We start from the raw sequence: 20,888 nt of genomic DNA, 5'->3' as shown, positions 1-20,888 counted from the left end.
GGAGGTGAGGTAAGAGGGAGCAAGGTGATGGAGAGCTTTGAAGCCAAGGGTGAGGAGTTTCTGCTTGATTCAAAACCACTGGAGATTTTTGAGGAGCGTGGGGTGACATGCCCAGAGTGTTTCTGTAGAAAGATAATCCGGGCAGCAGAGCAAAGTATAGACTGAAGTGGGGAGAGACAGGAGGATGGGAGATCAGAAAGGAGGCTGATGCAGTAATCCAGTCGGGATAGGATGAGAGATTAAACCAGCAAAGTAGTGGTTTGGATGGAGAGGAAAGGGTGGGTCTTGGTGATGTGGTGAAGGTGATAATAATAATAATAATAATGGCATTTATTAAGCACTTACTATGTGCAAAGCACTGTTCTAAGCGCTGGGACAGTTACAGGGTGATCAGAAACGCTCTTTGTCCAGAAACGCTCGGGGCATGTTACTCCCCTCCTCAAAAATCTCCAGTGGCTACCAATCAACCTACACATCAGGCAGAAACTCCTCACCCTGGGCTTCCAGGCTGTCCATCACCTCGCCCCCTCCTACCTCACCTCCCTTCTCTCCTTCTCCAGCCCACCCCGCACCCTCCGCTCCTCTGCCACTAATCTCACTGTGCCTCGTTCTCGCCTGTCCCGCCATCGACCCCCGGCCCAAGTCCTCCCCCTGGCCTGGAATGCCCTCCCTCTGCCCATCCGCCAAGCTAGCTCTCTTCCTCCTTTCAAGGCCCTACTGAGAGCTCACCTCCTCCAGGAGGCCTTCCCAGACTGAGCCCCGACCTTCCTCTCCCCCTCGTCCCCGTCTCCGTCCCCCCATCTTACCTCCTTCCCTTCCCCACAGCACCTGCATATATGTATATATGTTTGTACATATTTATTACTCTATTTATTTTACTTGTACATATCTATTGTATTTATTTTATTTTGTTAATATGTTTGGTTTTGTCCTCTGTCTCCCCCTTCTCGACTGTGAGCCCACTGGTGGGTAGGGACTGTCTCTATATGTTGCCAACTTATACTTCCCAAGCGCTTAGTACAGTGCTCTGCACACAGTAAGCGCTCAATAAATATGATTGATTGATTGATCAGGTTGTCCCATGTGGGGCTCACAGTCTTAACCCCCATTTTACAGGTGAGGTGACTGAGGCCCAGAGAAGTGAAGTGACTTGCCCAAAGTCACACAGCTGACAAGTGGCGGAGCTGGGATTTGAACCCATGATCTCTGACTCCAAAGCCCGGGCTCTTTCCACTGAGCCACATCAGCTGAGGGAAGCCCATTGGCCAAAGTGGGACTGTGAGGAGGAGATTGTGTTTACCTACTCTATCGTATGTGCAGAACACTGTACTAAGCGCACGGGAGAGTACGATATGGCAGTAAACAGTCATATTCCCTGCCCATTAACAGGCTTACAGTCTGATACCCTGCCAAAGACTCTTAGAGAAGCAGCGTGGCTCAGTGGAAAGAGCCCGGGCTTGAGAGTCAGAGAACGTGGGTTCTAATCCCGGATCCGCCACTTGTCTGCTGTGTGACCTTGGGTAAGCCACTTAACTTCTCTTAGCTTCAGTTACCTCATCGTAAAATGGGGATTAAAACCGTGAGCCCCACATGGGACAACCTGATCACCTTGTATCTACCCCAGCTCTTAGAACAGTGCTCAGCACGTAGTAAGCGTTTAACAAGTACCATAATCATTATTATTATTACTCTGCATAGAGTAATTTCTCAATATATACCACTGATGGCTTGTTTGAGAAGGGAGACGGTTTCAGGACGAGGGGCGACGGAGGTGGAAGAGTTGAGAGTGAGGTTTGGCCGAAAGGTTGGCTTGGGAGGAATGGAGACAGAGAACCGGAGAATAGATGGGGTTCAACCAGCAGTTGGAGAGCCCTGAAGCCGATTATAAGGCATTTTTATGAGACCCACGGAGCCGGTGGAGGGTTTTGAGAAGAGGAGACCTTGGGGTCGAGTGATGCTTCAGGATGATGAGCCTCACGGTTAGTAGTGACTGGAAGTGGGACAGGCCGGGAACCAGCCAGGAGGATAATAAAATAGTTTTGCTGGGAGCTACCACGAATGAGCAGTTTGGGTGGAGAGAAAGACACAGATCTGGGAGATGTACAGGGACAACCAAGCGGGATTTGGCAGGAGAAGGAAAAAGGGTTGAAATAGTGAAGAGGCAATCAGTTGGTCCCATTTATTGAGCGCTTACTGTTTGCGGTGCACTCTGCTAAGTGTTTGGGAGAGCAGAGGAGAACAGCGTTGTTAGACACGTTTCCTGCCCACAGCAAGCTTACGGGCTAAGTCAAAGATGACCCCAAGGTTGCAGGCCTCGGGCGCAGGGAGAATGGGGAATCAATCAATCAATCAATCAATCGTATTTATTGAGCGCTTACTATGTGCAGAGCACTGTACTAAGCGCTTGGGAAGTACAAATTGGCAACACATAGAGACAGTCCCTACCCAACAGTGGGCTCACAGTCTAAAAGGGGGAGACAGAGAACAAAACCAAACATACCAACAAAATAAAATAAATAGGATAGAAATGTACAAGCAAAATAAATAAAAATAGAGTAATAAATATGTACAACCATATATACATATATACAGGTGCTGTGGGGAAGGGAAGGAGGTAAGATGGGGGGATGGAGAGGGGGACGAGGGGGAGAGGAAGGAAGGGAAGTTGACCACTGAGATGGGAAAGTTTGGAGGAGGAGTGGTTTTAGGGGAAAAGATGAGGTCCATTTCCAGCTCTTCTAAGAGGTGAAATTCTTTAGGAATAAATTCATTCATTCATTCAATCGTATTTCTTGAGCGCTTACTGTGTGCAGAGCACTGGACTAAGCGCTTGGGAATAAATACCCTTCTCCTAGGAAGGAACGTGGAGGGAATGTGCGGATACCTTGGTCTCTTTCCCTGACTGTACGGTCCTTTGTGAATGTGGGCGTTTGTGCGCCTCTCACTCCTGTCAGTAGGAGAAGCAGCGTGGCTCAGTGGAACGAGCCCGGGCTTGGGAGTCAGAGGTCATGGGTTCGAATTCCGGCTGCACCACTTGTCAGCTGGGTGACCTTGGGCAAGCCACTTAACTTCTCTGTGCCCCAGTTACCTCATCCATAAAATGGGGATGAAGACTGTGAGCCCCCCGTGGGACAACCTGATCACCTTGTAACCCCCCCCCCCAGCACTTAGAACAGTGCTTTGCACATAGTAAGCACTTAGCAAATACCATCATTATTATTACTGTATTACTCTGATTGTTTTCTGTGTGGTCTGTGAATGCATATATTTGCCAGGAGGCAACACGCCAGCTATCTGGGCTGGTAAATATTTTGGGTTATCGAAAGCTTTTATGGGCCAGTTGATTTCTGAAATTATCGACTTTTTAATATAATTCCTGCAAGGAATGAGGTATGGATGTCAGAGGGTCAACTGGGAGATTTCTCTCAATGGACAATTGATACATAATAATTATAATAATGGCTCACTATGTGCAAAGCACTGTTCTAAGCGCTGGAAAAGTTACAAGGTGATCAGGCTGTCCCAACGGGGGGCTCACAGTCTTAATCCCCATTTTACAGATGAGGTAACTGAGGCACAGAGGAGTTAAGTGACTTGCCCAAAGTCACACAGCCGACAAGCGGCGGAGCCGGGATTTGAACCCGTGACCCCCGACTCCAAAGCCCGGGCTCTTTCCACAGAACCACACCGCTTCCTCTAGTGGGTTCGCATAGTTGCAGGCTCCTTTGCTGAGAAGTGGGGACCGCATGGCTCCTTCGTGTCGTTTCGAATCGAGAGGCTCAAGGCTGCTGAGGAGTTCCTGTCGTCTTTTTCGGTAACGGTGGTGCTTCTCAATAATCACAGCAGTTATTCCCCTGGTTTAGACTGGTACGTGCACCAGAGGGACTACAGTACCTTCCTTTCTACATTGGTTGAAGAACACGGCTATTAGCTTCTCGAAATTGAGGCAGTAGACTTCCCTGCATTAATTTTTATAGTAAAAATAGGGTAGAAATGAAAGGAGAGCAACTGTTCAAAACCGGGCAGTATTTACTGTAAATGTCACTTAGCTGGGTGGCAGAAGAAGAGGTTTGTCATTTTGGCCCTGGACATCTTTAGCAAGCGAGAAATAACGCATCTTGGGACGTATAGCCAAAAAAATATTGCAGTGTAAACCTTGCGCCCAGATTTGGGAGTTTTGTTTTTACAATGGGTTCGTTCTGGGGTTGACCGACCCCCTCCTCCTCCTCCGCTCCGAGTCCATCAAGCGTATTGCCTGGATGAATATTTGGTTTCGTCTGTAGCACCTTCAGCCGGGTTTGTCTTTACCTTACCGCAGAAATTACTGAATCAGGTGTGCGAGGGTGTCCTGTCAACCTGTGATCGTTACATCTCCAGTATAGTTCTTAAAGAAGGTGGAGCAGGGTTTATGGAGGAAGACTTGCTGGTAAGTAACTCAGCTTTTACTCTATCCCGGTCCTTTCTTAGCGCTGATGTTTTGTTTGCTCTCCGACGACGCTAACCAAAGCACTGAATTACAAAGTCAGTGTCGGTGCCCCCACTCGCCACCGATATCTTAGCTAAGCTGATTTTTCTGAAGACGTCTTGACTGCCGTTCCAGTATTAAAATGGGATTTTTCCTCTTAGATTGTGAGCCCTGTGTGGGACATGTCTAATCTGATTTTCTTGTATCAACACCAGGGCTTAGCATGACGTTTGGCAGCTGGTAAGTGTTTAAAAAAGTATAATAAGGGTAATTGTTCTTCTGAAATAATTTTACAAGATACCTTTCATTCACCAAATTTATGAGAGATCTTTGATTCAGCTGAGTAGAGAAGCAGCGTGGCTCAATGGAAAGAGCACGGGCTTTGGAGTCAAGCGCTCACAGGTTCAAATCCCCGCTCCGCCAATTGTCAGCTGTGTGACCTGGGGCAAGTCACTTAATAATAATAATAATAGCATTTATTAAGCGCTTACTATGTGCAAAGCACTGTTCTAAGCACTGGGGAGGTTACAAGGTGATCAGGTAGTCCCATGTGGGGCTCACAATCTACATCCCCATTTTTCAGATGACTTCTGTGTGCCTCAGTTACCTCATCTGTAAAATGGGGACTAAGACTGTGAGCCCCCCGTGGGACAACCTGATCACCTTGTAACCTCCCCAGCACTTAGAACACTGTTTTGCCCATAGTAAGCGCTTAATAAATGCCATGATTATTATTATTATTATTATATCCCCGCTCCGCCAATTGTCAGCTGTGTGACTTGGGGCAAGTCACTTAACTTCTCTGTGCCTCAGTGACCTCATCTGGAAAATGGGGATTAAGACTGTGAGCCCCCCGTGGGACAACCTGATCACCTTGTAACCTCCCCAGCGCTTAGAACAGTGCTTTGCACCTAGTAAGCGCCTAATAAATGCCATTATTATTATGAGGCAAACATACTCCCAGCTCGGTCAAGCCCACCATTGAAATAAGAGAAGAAATAAAATACGCTCACTCTTTGCAACCTTTTCAATTAGAAAAATGCCTTCCGTGCTATAAATTAGGGAATGGTGTCGAATAGTTCAAAAGAAGCATCTGAAATAAAAAGGAGATGTTTTAATATTCAAAACACACGGCGTGCCATAGCCCCCTTCCCCCTGCAATCCCGGCTCCAGAAGCAGTTTCCGTGCAAGAGATTGCTTTAGCGCGAAATGAGCCAATTAACTGATTTGATTGGCTAATCCTCAAGAAGTGCGTTATAGTAATTCTCAAAGTTACTGATCCCAGCATCTGGCACTGTCCCTGTGAAGGAAATAATGAGCTATTTTTTTTCTTTGAAGCTCTTCAGTATTGGCTGCTTTTTCAAAGAATTGGACCATTTTTTAATCCAGTAAAGCTCTCTCCTGAATTCCCTTCTGCTCTGGCAGTCCAACATTCACAATCTCTAGTGATTGAAGACCACGGTTACTGAAGTTATGGGAAGACACTCCTGATGCCCCAAGCTTTATTATGAGCACATTTCTTTATTAAAACTTACCTGGGTCAGAAGCAGGGAACATTTAGGTAATGAGACTCAAACTTATTTTAGAATAAGTTTTATTTCTGCAACTTCTGGGAGGACCTGTTATTCCCCTCACGTGGAGTTTTAAATTTCACCACTCAGGCCAACTAAAGCCATTGCCTTGGAGTGTCCGGTTTTTCTGACCAGTGTACTGTTTCTTAGCTCAATCAGTAGTTAATATGGTAGTCTGAATTCAGATTTCGGCAGGGATGGATTCAGGTGGACGGAAATTCCCGTTTGTCCTTTCAGGTCTAAGCACTGGGAAGGAATACGCAGGTGGGGATTAGACACAGTTCCTGGCACTCGAGGGACTGATAATCTAAAATTATAAGGGAAGAGAAGGGACAGGCAACGGGATATGAAACTAAAACCTAAGACGGAGTGAAGATGGGGAACAAATAAACAAAATGGCTAGAGAAGCAGAATTTCTGGCTCATCTCTGTGGCTCCTCCACAGTCACGACCATGGCCGCAGTGACCACTCCCTTAGCAGCCGCTGCCACAGTTTCCCCGAGTTTCTTTGAAGGTGGTGCGAGGCTGCGGCTAATTTTCTCTGTCCCATCAGGGTGGTGGGAGGTTGATCGGGGTGAAGGTTCCTTGGTGACGGGGGAAAAAACCGGTACAGAATCCCAGGAAGGCAGCAAAGCTGTCAGAGGGGAACTCCAAGGGCCGTGGATGTCGCGATGGGAAGGCTGCAGTGTTCCCAGTGGATTCACTCCACCAGGGTCGGGAGAGAGGTCATAGGGCCTCTGTTTGCGGATAAAACCCTAAGAACATAGCACCCATTGATTATTGTTCTCTTTTATATTTTCCGACTGCCCTGCTGCTTCTCTTCATAGGTAAGACACATCTTCACATTAGGGGAGGTAGCACAGCTCTGCCCGGCCAAAGTTGAGAAACGAATCTTCCTTCTCATCCAGTCCATTCTGGCTTCTGTCGATGCGGAAACAAGTGAGGCCCTGGAGATTATATGAAGGAAGAATTAAGTTATTTTTTTTAAGCCGTTTCGACACGTGGTGTAAATGTAAATTTCCTGTTTTTCCTCAGTGGTTCCATCAGACGGAAGCGATAATCTTCCAACTTCCCAGCCACTTTCCCAGTTCAAAGGTTCTTTCATGCCGCCGGTGATCAGAGCCCATGCATTCATTACCTTAGGTAAGAACAATATAGGAAGAATTTGAATGAATGAATGAATGGTGACTGCAACAGGGAGCCAGAGGACCTGGGTTCTAATCCTGACCCTTGTCTGCTGTGTCGCTTCACTTCTCTGGGACTCGTTTTCCTCATCTGTAAATTCAGTCAATCAGTTGTATTTATTGAGTGCTTATTACATGCAGAGCACTATACTAAGTGCTTGCAACAGAATTAGCAGTCATGTTCCCTGCCCATAGCACGATTACAATCCTAGAGGGGGAGACAGACAATAATATAGATAGATAATTTATAATATGTAATTTAAAGATATGTGCATAAGTGTGGTGGTGGGGAGAATATCAGGTGTCCAGAGGTCACAGATTGAAGTGCATAGACAACATAGAAGGGAGAGTGGGCCAGGAAAAAAGGGGCTTAACTGGGGAAGGCCTCTTGAAGGAGACGTGACCGTAGTAATACTTTGAAGGTGGATAGAGTGATGGTCTGGTGTATATGGAGGGAGAGGGAATTCCAGGCTAGGAAGGTGACGTGGGAAAGGGATTGGTGGCGAGATAGATGAGTTGGGGGCACAGTGAGTAAACTGGCGTTAGAGGAATGGAGTGTGCAGGCTGGGCTGTAGTATGAAATTAGTGACATGAGGTAGGGTGGGATGAGGCGATTGAGTGTTTTAAAGCCAGTGCTAAGGAGTTTCTCTTTGATGCAGTGGTGGATAAGCAGCCATTGGAGGTTCTTGAGGACTGGGGAGACATAAACTGAACGTTTCTGTTGATAAACGATTCACGAAGTTTGGACTGGAGTGGGTAGAGACATGAGGCCGAAAGGACATGCAGTAGTTGATGTGTGATAGGATTAAGTGCTTGGATTAGCGTGGAAGCAGTTCAAATGGAAAGGAAAGGGTGGACGTTGGCGGTGTTGTGAAGGTAGAACCGACAGGATTTGGCGACAGATTGAATATGTGGGTGGCTGTGAGCCCACTGTTGGGTAGGGACTGTCTCTAGATGTTGCCAATTTGTACTTCCCAAGCGCTTAGTACAGTGCTCTGCACATAGTAAGCGCTCAATAAATACGATTGATGATGGAATGAGAGATGAGTCAAGGACAATGCCAAGGTTACAGGTTTGTGAAGTCGGGAGGATAGTGGTGTTGTCTACGGCGACGGGAAAGACAGGGGAGGGGACAGGGTTTCGGTGGGAAGATAAGGAGTTCAGTTTCGGACACGTTTAATTTGAGAAGTCGGCGGGACATCCAAGCAGATGTGTCTCGAAGGCAGGAGGAAATGCAGGATTGCAAGGGAGGAGAGAGGTCAGGGCTGGAGGTGTAGATTTGGGAATCGTAAAGCGGAGATGAAATATCCGTCCCCCCTCCTCCCTCTTAGACATTGAGCTTCATGTGGGTGAGGGATTATGCCCCACGTTACTACCTCCACATTAAACAGAAACTTCCTACCGTTGGCTTTAAAACACTCAGTCATCATCACCCCTCCTGTCTTATCTTGCTGCTTTGCTTCTACTAAGCATCCTACACACTTCACTCCTCTAATGCAGATCTACTCACTGCACCACAATCTCATCTATTCTGCCGCCAAACTCTTCCCCGTGTCCTGCCTCGAGCCTAGAACGCCCTCCCTCTTCATATCCGACAGACCGTCACTGTCTCCACCTTTAAAATCATATTAAAAGCACAAGGTCTTCCCCGACTAAGCCCTCACTTCCCCTTCTCCCGCTCCCTTCCGCGTCACCTTCGCACCCTTTATTCACCCTCTCCCTCGTCCCCACAGCACTTATGTAGCTAAGTGTAATTAATTCATTTATTATTAATGTCTGTCTCCCCCTTTAGACTGTAAGCTCAGTGTGGGCAGGGAATGTGTCTCAACTCTTTTTTATATTGTAATCTCCCAAGTGCATAGTGCAGTGCTCAGTAAATACAACCGATTGATTTTGGCTGACCCAATTACCTCGTATCTAGCGTAATGCCTAGAAAAGTTCTTGGCACATAGTTAGCACTTAACATATACCACACAAAAAATTTCTTGCCTTTCCCCACATGCCCATTTTACAGTTCCTGGTCTAGCCATAATGAAGCTTTGGTGTCTTTAATCTTGAGTTTATGCTTGCTGAAGTCCTTCTGGGTTTTTTAGAAGTTACGGCAGGCTGGGAACTCAGCTCTGCGGTCTATATGGGCAAAAGAGGTGAGTGGGCAATACTCTTAGATTTTTGCCGTGAGAAGAACTCTTCTGACTTGAAAACAGCCGGTGTTTAGGTCTCGTCGAAAAAGTCGGGGATCACGGGCTTTTAGAGCTTGAAGTTTATTTTGAAATGAGAAGCAGCAAGGCCTAGTGGAAAAAAACTCATCACCAGCGGTTGATTTGTTTACTGCTTTCCAAAGCTCTGTTTGGTGAACTTTCATTACCTTTTTATTGTGCCTGGCGGGTGCTCTGGATATTCATTTTTCTTTTAAATGTGGATTCTTGCCAACCTGTACAAAACAATTACCGGCCTATGAAGATCTATCAACTGGTCTGTCCCCTTCTTGCGGAGGGCACAGACGTTATTAGTAGCTGTGGTTTTTGTTAAGCGCTTTCTATGTGCCAAGCACTGTTCTAAGCACTGGGGTGGATAAAAAGATAATCAGGGCCTATATGACTCACACTCTAATATGGGGAGTATTATTGAGAGCCACATTCATTCCCCTTCACTCAGCAGAAACTAGGTGCCAATAAGGACACTAAAACAACCACGGTAAGATTGGCATTCTGAAATTCCTAATCTAGTCAGACCTTCATTTTCAGCTCCATGAGTCTGTGATCCTGTAATAATAATAATAATCATGGTATTTGTTAAGCGCTTACTATGTGCCGAGCACTATTCTAAGCACTGGGGGGGCTACAAGGTCATCAGGTTGTCCCACGTGGGGCTCACAGTCTTTCATCCCCATTTTCCGGATGAGGGAACTGAGGCCCAGAGAAGTGAAGTGACTTGCCCAAAGTCACACAGCTGACAAGCGGCAGAGCCGGGATTAGAACCCATGACCTCTGGCTCCCGCCCCCGGGGTCCTTCCACCTTCTCTGGAGAAAATGTGAAATGCAAGGCTGCTCTGACGTGACGATATGAGAAAGGAAGATCATTTTATCACCTATGGTCCAAAGAACTCTTCTTTGTAGTATTATGTCATAAAACCCCTCTGAGAATTTACCTTTCCTTAAGATAATCTGGAGCTTTTGGTCTTTAATATAGGTGTGTCTGGTTGATTTCTTTTTATTTCTTAACCGATGGCTTAACGTTGGACCGTGTGCTGCTTTTCGCTCAGAACGAGAAGTTTAACGGGAGATACAAAGGAGGCGAAATGTCGCGGTTGGATAATACATCACTCACGGTCTCAATTCTCGTCATTTTCCAGGAAAACTGTGCTTACAGCACGAGGACCTTGCCAAGAAGTGTATTCCCGCTTTAGTCCGGGAGCTGGAAGTGTGCCAGGAAGTGGCTATCCGTAACAACGTCATGATTGTCTTGTGTGACCTGTGTATCCGCTACACCGTCATGGCGGATCGCTACATTCCCAATATCTCCGTATGCCTGAGGGACCCCAGCCCGTTCATCCGCAAGCAGACCCTCATCCTGTTAACCAATCTCTTGCAGGTACGTGGAGACGTCCGGTGAATAACGGAGATAAAAGCGGGCCCTCTCTGCAGCTCTCTCCCTGGAGCAGAAATAAATAATGCTAATGTTGGCTTACACTTGAGAAAGCTTGCAACCGCTTCCTAGAATGCGCGTTCCTTTTTAACGCCACGTCATGGGGTTGAGGTTTTGTAGCATGGCTAACCGGCGGCGATTTCCATATTGACCCTCTCCTTGAGATTTTGCTTACAAGTCTGTTAACATTCAGAGCATTTTATAAGTACCTGTTTGTGTGTGTGCTGATTACCTTGTAGCTATCCCAGTGCTTGGCACCTAGTAAGCGCGTAACAAATGCCACAGTCATTATCGTTATTGGTAATAATAACAATCATAAAAATTCTGGTATTCGTTAAGCGCTTACTATGTGCCAAGCACTGATCTGAGCGCTGGAGTAGATACAGGTTGTCCCATGTGGGGCTCACCCCTTTCATCCCCATTTTACGGATGAGGTGGCTGAGGCACAGAGGAGTTGAGTGACCGGCCCAAGGTCACACAGCTGGCAAGTGTGGAGCCGGGATTCGAACCCGCGACCTCTGCCTCCCGAGCCCGGGCTCTTTCCACGAAGCCACGCTGCTTCTCTGGTAGGCATTTGTGTTAACCGACTAAGAGCTGATTCCTGCTCTCTAGGGTTGTACATTTTAAGAGTGACTGGACACGTTAGTTTTATTCATGGGTATTGCTAGTTTGACTCCAAAGCACTGGAGCATTTATTCCTGTCCCTCTCCGTATGCCCACGTTGTTATTTCTTCGTTCGCTATTTTGACGTTGGAAATTAGGAGGCAACAGAAGGTTGTCCTCCCTTCCCGTTGCCTAGCTGAATTCTTCCAGGATCCACTAGCATTTGACTCCCCATCAGAGAATGCCGTAAAGACTTACTCATTAGCTCTCCGTCATGGGAATCTGAGCGCCACAGACTGTGGGGTTGTAGGAGGTTTATTTAATTTCACCTTGGCTGAATCTGCCCAGGGCAGATCTGTTTTTGGAGAATTTGTTTTTGACCCGAATCCCGAAGGATCACCCTCTTTGCAGCCAAAGATAATATTTTGGCAGTCGTACGCCCCCGGTACCACTTCGGAGCCCGTTCCAGATAGGACCACACCTAATTACAGACCTCCTCCCCAGTAGTAGTGGCAGTAGGCATTTGTGTGTGCAAAACAGTATACTGAAGGAAAAAAATATCCCCGTGAGAATTAGACACGGTCCCTGGCCCTAAACGGGCTCACGGTCCAAAAATAAAGGGAGAGAGGAGACCGGGGACTGTCACGTAAGTTGAGATAAAACAGTAAGAGCACAGGAACAGCATAGAAGACGAGGACAGGGATAAATGCAAAATAAAATCCAAAAAGCAGTCAGGAACTGAGGAATAATTTTAGGCTACTCGTGGCTCAGTGCCCAGCAATCCCCAATAATCCCCCTACATGTTGTAGAAATGGCCTGCTGCCTCCGCCTCCGGCCTTCCTCCCTAGTTGCCGCAAGAAACGACGGGATTGAGGCCCCTGCCTGACACCCAGGAGGAAGCACGGGTTCTGAGCGAGTTAGCTCGACTGGATTCAGGGGTTTGGAGACCACGGACACGTGGCCGTCAACTTGTTTCGTTCCCCCAAGGCTGTTCTCTTCCTTGGCTCCTTCCCTGGGACGGCTCAGAACGGGTCCCGTCGGTCGGGGGCTTCGGAGCAGGCCTCGCTGGTTAGGAGCCGGCAGCATGGAAGGGAGGAATCTTGCTCCCGATCGCCCACGTTGGGGGTCTTTAAGCAAGACTGAAGGGTGAGCGGGCTTCCTGGAGTGGCAGTTTTTTATTCTCAACCCCAGTAACATTAAAAACTGGTGGATTGGGGGGATATATATATGTGTGTGGTGTACACACACAGACACACACACACGTGTGAGAGGTGGGGTGTTTTTTTCTGGCCTATTTTTTTTCAAATCAAAGATTTCCTTTTTTAAGTTTCACTTGTTCCTATTTAAAATAGGAGATTTAAAAATCTGAGCTATAAATCCGTAGCAAAAAAACGAAAAAGAATCAGTACCCCCATGCAGCAGCTGTCAGTCAGTATCCTCACGTGCCAATCTGGAGCCATCCTTAGGGCTGCAATGATGATGGTTTTGATTATGGTATTTCAGGGCTTATTACGTGTCAAAATACTGGGGTGGATGCACGTTCAAGTCCATCTTCTCTCTGGTGGTATTTAAGTGCTTTCTGTATGTATGTTAAGCACTTAACATGTTAGCAATTAACAACTTAACAATTTCAGCACTTAACTTAGCGTGGTAAGTGCTAGGGTATGTACAAGTGCCTGTCCCACATGGGGCTCACAGGCTAAGTTGGAGGGAGAGCAGTCTTCGAATCCCCATTTTGCAGATGAGGAAACTGAGTCACTGAGAAGTTCAGTGACTTTCCCAAGGTCACACAGCAGACGCAGCTGAGAAGCAGCGTGGCTCAGTGGCGAGAGCACGGGCTTTGGAGTCAGAGGTCACGGGTTCAAATCCCGGCTCGGCCAATTGTCAGCTTCTAGACTGTGAGCCCACTGTTGGGTAGGGACTGTCTCTATATGTTGCCAACTTGTACTTCCCAAACGCTTACTACAGTGCTCTGCACACAGTAAGCTCTCAATAAATACGATTGATTGATTGATTGATTTGGGCAAGTCACTTAACTTCTCTGTACCTCAGTTACCTCATCTTTCAAATGGGGATTAAGACTGTGAGCCCCCCGTGGGACAACCTGATCACCTTGTAACCTCCCCAACGCTTAGAACAGTGCTTTGCACGTAGTAAGCGCTTAATAAATGCCATTACAAAAAAAATTGGCAAATCTGTGATGAGAATCCAGGTGCTCTGACTCCCAGACGCATAGTCTTTCCACTAGGCCAGGCAGCTTCTCATCATGTGAGCCCACTGTTGGGTAGGGACCGTCTCTATATGTTGCCAACTTGTACTTCCCAAGCGCTTAGTGCAGTGCTCTGCACACAGTAAGCGCTCAATAAATGCGATTGATTGGTTGATAGACTGAACTAAACAAAGTTCAGCAGTCCTTGCCATCTTGCAGCAAAAAAACTTGAGTGCAAACAAGCATTATTCAAAATAAAGGTGGGTTCAGTCATCAGTCAGTTAAACAGTGGTGTTTGTTAAGCACTTTCCATTTGCAGAGTCCTTGGAAAAATCCAATAAAGTGGGTAGACCTAATCCCTGTCCACAGGGAGCATGCAATCTACAAGGGGAGGCCAATCCGTCAATTAACTGGTAGTATTTAATGAAGGCTCACTGTGTGCAGAGCACAATACTAAGTGCTTGTCGGACACTAAAATAAATTAATGATAATGGAAAATGGCATAGTCTAAGAATACGTACCTAAGTACTCTATTGCTGGGAGTGGGGTGAATGCCAAGTGTCTGTGGAGACACATATATTCATTCATTCAATCGTATTTATTGAGCGCTTACTGTGTGCAGAGCACTGTACTAAGCACTTGGGAAGTACAAGTTGGCAACATATAGAGACGGCCCCTACCCAACAGCGGGCTCACAGTCTAGAAATATATGTGCATAGTAGAGGAGTTAAAATAGGGGAAATGAGAGCTTAGGGAAGGCCTCTTGGAGGAGATGTGATTTTAGGAGGGCCAGGAAGGTGGGAAAGGTGGTCTGTTGGGATATTAAGGAGGAAGGAATTCCAGGCTAGAAGGTGGGTCTGGACAAGGGGTCAGCGGCAGGAGAGATGAGGTCAAGGAACAGAGAGTAAGTTGGCATTAGAGGAATGAAGTGTCCAGCTTTGGTTGCAGTAAGAAATCAGTAAGGTAAGATTGGCGAAGGAGAGCCGATTGAGTGCTAAGGAGGCTTTGTTTGATGCGGAGATCGGTCCGTTCGTAGGTTGTTGGGATGAGATCCCGCTCTAAAAGAATACAACTGATAGGGTACTTGCCACAGATAAACCACAAACACAGAAATGTTTTCCCGTGGCTGATCAGATGTCAAGATTCTGACGTTTTGGCTCGACTTGAAATTTGCTGCTTTGTCTCTTCCTTTAGGAGGAATTTGTGAAGTGGAAGGGATCACTCTTCTTTAGATTCGTCAGCTGTCTGGTGGATGTCGACCCAGACATTGCCAGGTAAAGTATTTGCTCCTCTCAGGTTACCCACGACACTCTGCTACGGCTAAATTCAGATATGAGCTGAATCTCCTTCCTTTCCAACTAATTAAGCATTAAAGATAAAAGTCCACCCATCTTCAGTTTGGCAGAATTGCACAGGAGTTTGAGCATTATATCATCATCATCATCATCAATCGTATTTATTGAGTGCTTACTATGTGCAGAGCACTGTACTAAGCGCTTGGGAAGTACGGGTTGGCAACATAGAGAGACCGTCCCTACCCAACAGTGGGCTCACAGTCTAAAAGGGGGAGACAGAGAACAAAACCAAACATACGAACAAAATAAATCGAATAGATATGTACAAGTAAAATAAATAAATAAATAAATAGAGTAATAAATATGTACAAGCATATATACATATATACAGGTGAAGAGTGCTTCTCATATATTATATGAGAAGAAAATGTAAGAAATGCTCTTAGTATTTACCGGACCCTCACTGAGTGCAATTCATTCATTCAGTCATATTTATTGAGCGCTTACTGTGTGCAGAGCACTGTACTCAGCGCTTGGGAAGTACAAGTTGGCAACATATAGAGACGGTCCCTACCCGACAGTGGGCTCACAGTCTAGAAGGGGGAGGCAGAGAACAAAACAAAGCATATTAACAAAATAAAATAAATAGAATAAATATGTACAAATAAAATAAATAATAGAGTAATAAATACATGCAAACATATACACATATATATTGCAGTGAACTTTACTAGAAGAAATAACCAAATTTTTTTAGTTTAGCCTTTTTCAAGATGGGTGCTTGGATCACTTGTGGTTGCAATTTGGATGGAGAGGAAAGGGCGGGTTCTGGAGATGTTGTGAAGGAAGAGCCGACAATATTTGGTGGCAGATTGAGCACGAGGGTAGACTGAGAGGGGTGAGCTGAGGTTTTGAGCTTGTGTGTCAGGGAGGCTAGCGGTGTTGTCTACAATGGAGCAAAAGAGTCGGCCTTGCCAGACTGAGTCTCCCTTTTCCTATGCTCCTCCTCCCCTCCCCATCACCCCGACTCCCTCCCTCTGCTCTACCCCCCACCCCTCAAAACTCTTGTATATGTGTACATATTCATCATTCTATTCATTTCATTAACCATGTTTATATATCTGTAATTCTATTTGTATTGATACCTGTCTGCTTGTTTTGTTTTGTCTGTCTCCCCTCTTCCAGACTGTGAGGGACTTCCACAATTAGAGGGTGAGAGGTAATCAATTGTATTTATTGAAGGCTTACTGTGTGCAGAAAACAGTACTAATCGCTTGGGGAGTACAACACAACAGACTCGATAGATGGGTTCCTTGCCCACGAGGAGCTTACAGTCTCGGGGGGGAGACAGATATTAAAATTAATTAGAGATATGTGCATAAGCGATGTGGGGCTGAAGGTGGGGTGAATAAAGCTTACAAATCCATGTGCAAGGATGATGCAGAAGGGAGAGGGAGTAGGGGAAATGAGGACTTAGGGAAGGCCTCTTGAAGAAGATGTAATTTTAATAAGGCTTTGAAGGTGGGGAGAGTGATGGTCTGTCAGATATGAAGGGGGAGTAAGTTCCAGGCCAGAGGCAGGAGGAAGGCCAAGAGTGGGCGGCGAAATAGACAAAATCAAGGCACAGTGAGTAGGTTGGTGTTAGAGGAGCGAAGAAAATGTGCTGTGTTTTAATAGGAAATCAGGGAGGTGCAATAGGAGGGGGCAAGGTGATTGAGTATTTTAGAGCCAGTGGTAATTGAGCCAATTGGCTCAACTTCCTAACTTTTCTATTTGGCTGAGTCCTGCTCCCTAAATAGTGTTTCAGAAGAGATCACTTTCAAGGCATTCAGTGGTACTGGTACGAAGAGTGATATTTATTGAGCACCAACAGAAGCCAAGCTCAAGCCAGGATTACTGTCCACAAGGATCTTATCATTTAATGGGGGAGATGGAAAAAATACCTGCAAAATTGGAATCAGAAAAAATCATAAAATCCTCAGAGAGAGCCAGTGGTAAGGAGTTTCTATTTGATGCCATCGTGGATTGGCAGTCATTGGAGGTTCTTGAGTGGGGAAGCATGGGCTAATTCTTTTTTTTAGAAAAATGATCCGGCACCATCACTGCTACCTTTCACAGCCTGGCTGCCATCGCTGCCATCTTGCAACAAAGCAGTGGGGAAGGAGCCATTGGAAAGTGAGTGGTTAAAGACGGCGGTCACGGAGGGAAGACAGGATGGGGCAAGTGTTTCGATAAGGTGCCAAGCAATCGGGTCGGAAGCACAGGGGAAAGTGAGTCAATTTTGAGGGGAGGTGGGAAATATTCTCGAGATACTGCTGGGAAAGATGGTGGTAATAATAATAATGTTGGTATTTAAGTGCTTACTATGTGCCAAGCACTGTTCTAAGCGCTGGGGTAGATACAAGGTAGTCAGGTTGTCCCACATGGGGCTCACAGTCTTCATCCCCATTTTACAGGTGAGGGAACTGAGGCCCAGAGAAGTTAAGTGACTTGCCCAAGGTCACGCAGCTGACAAGTGGCGGGGCCTGGATTTGAACCCACGGCCTCTGACTCCAAAGCCCGGGCTCTTTCCGCTGAGCCACGCTGAGGGGGCAGGAGGAGGGGAGGGACCTGTTGCCAACTTGTACTTCCCAAGCGCTTAGTACAGTGCTCTGCACACAGTAAGCGCTCAATAAATACTATTGATTGATTGACTGGAGAGGAACAAGGGAGATTTGAGGAGATTACACATGGTGGTTTCATTTTCTCACTAAAGTATGTGGCCAGGTCATTGTTGTGGCCTAGTGGAGAGAGCACGGGCCTGGGAATCACAAGGCCGTAGGTTTTAATCCGGGCTCTGCCACTTGTTTGATAGGCGACCTTGGGCAAGTCACTTTACTTCTCTAGGCCTCAGTTACCTTATCTGTAAAATGGGGATGACGACTGGGAGCCCTGGGTGGAACAGGGACTGGATCCACCCTGATTATCCCGTATCCATCCCAGGGCTTGGTGCCTGGCACATAGTAAGCGCTAAACAAATACCACAATTATTATTATTATTATTAGATGGGGAGGCAGGGGGTTTGAGGAGGGAGTTAAATGTCTGCAACAGCTGACTTGGGCAGTGGATGTGAGGGTCATTAAGGATGGAGAAGTATTGGTTCTGGGTGTAGCGGAGGCCATAATTAAAGCAGTTGAGGGTGAACTTGAACAGGACAGCTTTGCGGTGTGGGGGAAGAAGGCAAGTGAGGAGATTCGGGCAGGAAAATGAGATTGCAGAGTTAACGAGGTTAGAGATCGTACAGCGACTGGAGACTGAGCTTACGTCCAGGTTGGTGAGTGGGTGGAGCAAGAGGTCGGCGGAACCGATGAGTGAGAGGAAGCGGGAAATAGTGAAATCCCCAAGAATCAGTGCCTCAGTTCCCTCATCTGTAAAATGGGGGTGAAGACTGAGCCCCATGTGGGACAACCTGATTACCTTGTATCTACCCCGGCGCTTAGAACAGTGCCTGGCACATAGTCAGCGTTTAACGAATACCAACATTATTATTATTATGGATAAGGAGAGAAGGATTGTGAGAGAGGTATCGATACGGATTGGAAAGATGGAAGTGTCATTAGTAACTAGTAATTGGAGTGAGTGGTCTAGACAAATGAGGAAAAACAAAGGGATGGAGGGAGTGGGGTGGTGTGATTAAAACCCCATGCTCCAGCTTACAGAAGGATGGATGAGGCTGACCCTCTTGACTATGGGCGCTTTGCTAATTGTTAATCCTTACCCTATCCGTACCGTACTTGGCTTTAGTCGTTCACTTCCATGAGGGTGAGAAGCGATTTGTGACTACTTGAAACCAGGAATCGGGTAGTAGAAGCTCAGAGTGGGTTTTTTGATACAGCAGTAGTTAGCCACTAGAACACGGATGGTTGAATGCCCTGGCAGAAGTGGCCAAAATGGTGGGGAAAATCTCTGCAAAACACAATTAGCTAGAAAAATATCATTATCGAAACAGGTCCAACTGATTTTAGAGTTCACGGCCACAGATATTTTGCTCCTCAGTTTCTTGGAAGCCCTTCAGTTCTGGATGTAATTCTGAGAGAACTGTTCACACGCAACAGATTGTTAATATAAGGTTAATGCTCTAATTTACACTCTCGAAAGCCAAAAATACAACATTAAGCATTCCAGCGCTTTTCCCCCCGAGTAATTGGCAATTGGACCATGTTAGGAAGGCAGGCACCCTGCTATTAGATTTCACTTGCAATCCTCAGATAAAGCCCAGCACAAAGCAGCCCAGAGAGCAGAATTTCCAACTGACCAGAAATCTCAATTTCCTAACTTTTCTATCTGGCTGAGTCCTGCTCCCTAAATAGTGTTTTAGAAGAGATCACTTGCAAGGCATTCAGTGGCACTGGTACTAAGAGCGATATTTATTGAGCACCAACAGAAGCCAAGCTCAAGCCAAGATCAGTGTCCACAAGGATCTTATCATTTAATGGGGGAGATGGAAAAAATATCTGCAAAATCGGAATCAGAATAAATCATTAAATATACAATATTGCACACCCGTGCATGTAATGCAGAGGAGGCGTGTAATTAAATGCAGGTGTGTTAAAAGTGGTTCATGGGTTGATCTGCCTTAGAGGCGTGGCAATTTATTGGAAGAATTGATGGAAGGAGTGAGATTTTATGAGGGCTTTGAAGGTAGGGGTGCGGAGTTTCAGGCTGACAACAAGAGCAAGGGATCAGAGGTGAGCAACGGGAGAGTGGTGCCCAGTTAGAAAATGAGCCGGGGAGTGGTGGGTAGAGGGAGCCTTGAATGCAACACTAAACTTCTCTGCACCTCAGTTACCTCTTCTGTAAAATGGGGTGCCTCAGGTGGAATGAGAACTTTGTCCAACCTGATTACCCTGTATCGACCCCAGGGCTCAATCCAGTGCCTGGCACATAGCAAGTGCTTAGCAAATGCCATCCCTCCAGCCTATAAACTCGTGGGCAGGGAATGTCCCTGCCAACTCCCCCAAGCGCTTAGTATAGCGCTGTACATAGAGTAGGTGCTCCGTAAATTTGATTGTTGCTGAGCAACATTTCAGGAAGATGGTTCAGGCAGCGAGAATAAAGGGGAGAGGGGCGAGGCAAGGAGGCCGAGAGAATAGGCTGTGAAATGCTGAATGCTTTAACAAGGGTGGTGGTGTTTTGCAGGGAGAAGAAGGGATAGATCTGGGTGAGAGAATGGAAGAAAAGCTGCAGGATTTTGCAGTTGTTGTTTGGATGTGAGAGCTAAAGGAACAGGGAAAAGTTGAGGATGGCCCCAAGGTTGTGGGTTTCAAGGACAGGGAGATGGGTTGTTTTGGAAACAGGTAAAGTACGGCTTTGGTCACGCTTTGGGTCCCCTCATCAAAATGGGCTGATACCACTGTAACCAACAGCTGGAATTTTCTCAATTTTCGGTGCATCGAGAGAGGTGCAGATGTATAAACGTAAGTGTTAAGGAGCTGTGGGAAGGGGCAGCTTAATTGGAGATGGTGGCTTTTCAGGTGGGCTTTGAAGATGAGGTGGAAAAGTCAAGGACAAGGAACTCTGAGGATGTTAGCCTGGGAGGAGTGAAGAGTGTGAACGGGGTTGTAGTCAGAGATGGGAGAGTGAAGAGGGAAGGAGAACTGACAAAGTGGCTTAAGGCCAGTGGATGGGGAGTTTCTGCTGGTTGCAGCGAGGTAACGGAGGGGAAAGAGTTGTGCTGAATGACGTTTTCGAACGATTGGCCTAACAGCAGAGTAGTACAGAATGGAGAGGTTGGAGACTGATACTCTAGTTTAGCTGTGCTATTGTGTACCTCGACCGGGGTTTAGGAAATGCCGTCACCAGAACCAGGGAAAGGCTACATTTCTGGACAGAAGATTCCTTTCTCCTTTGCTCAGGCGACACACTAATGGATTTACT

At 46.5% G+C, this 20,888-nt stretch overlaps 1 protein-coding gene across 2 annotated transcripts in view; it reads left to right on the top strand.

The window, feature by feature from the left end:
• NCAPD3 (non-SMC condensin II complex subunit D3) overlaps positions 1-20,888 on the top strand; it is a 121,004-nt gene that overhangs the window by 74,994 nt on the left and 25,122 nt on the right. For both annotated transcript variants that reach the window (XM_038753646.1, XM_038753645.1), the window contains 5 exons: positions 4,319-4,426; positions 6,863-6,974; positions 7,071-7,178; positions 10,572-10,810; positions 14,871-14,950. In XM_038753646.1, coding sequence (XP_038609574.1) covers positions 4,319-4,426; positions 6,863-6,974; positions 7,071-7,178; positions 10,572-10,810; positions 14,871-14,950 — 647 coding nt within the window. The remainder of the gene's footprint in view (positions 1-4,318; positions 4,427-6,862; positions 6,975-7,070; positions 7,179-10,571; positions 10,811-14,870; positions 14,951-20,888) is intronic.

This window comes from Tachyglossus aculeatus, chromosome 11, assembly GCF_015852505.1.
Source record: "Tachyglossus aculeatus isolate mTacAcu1 chromosome 11, mTacAcu1.pri, whole genome shotgun sequence".
Lineage (NCBI taxonomy): Eukaryota > Metazoa > Chordata > Mammalia > Monotremata > Tachyglossidae > Tachyglossus > Tachyglossus aculeatus.
The sequence above is the reverse complement of the archived record's forward strand: the minus strand, read 5'-3'. Positions and strand labels throughout refer to the sequence as shown.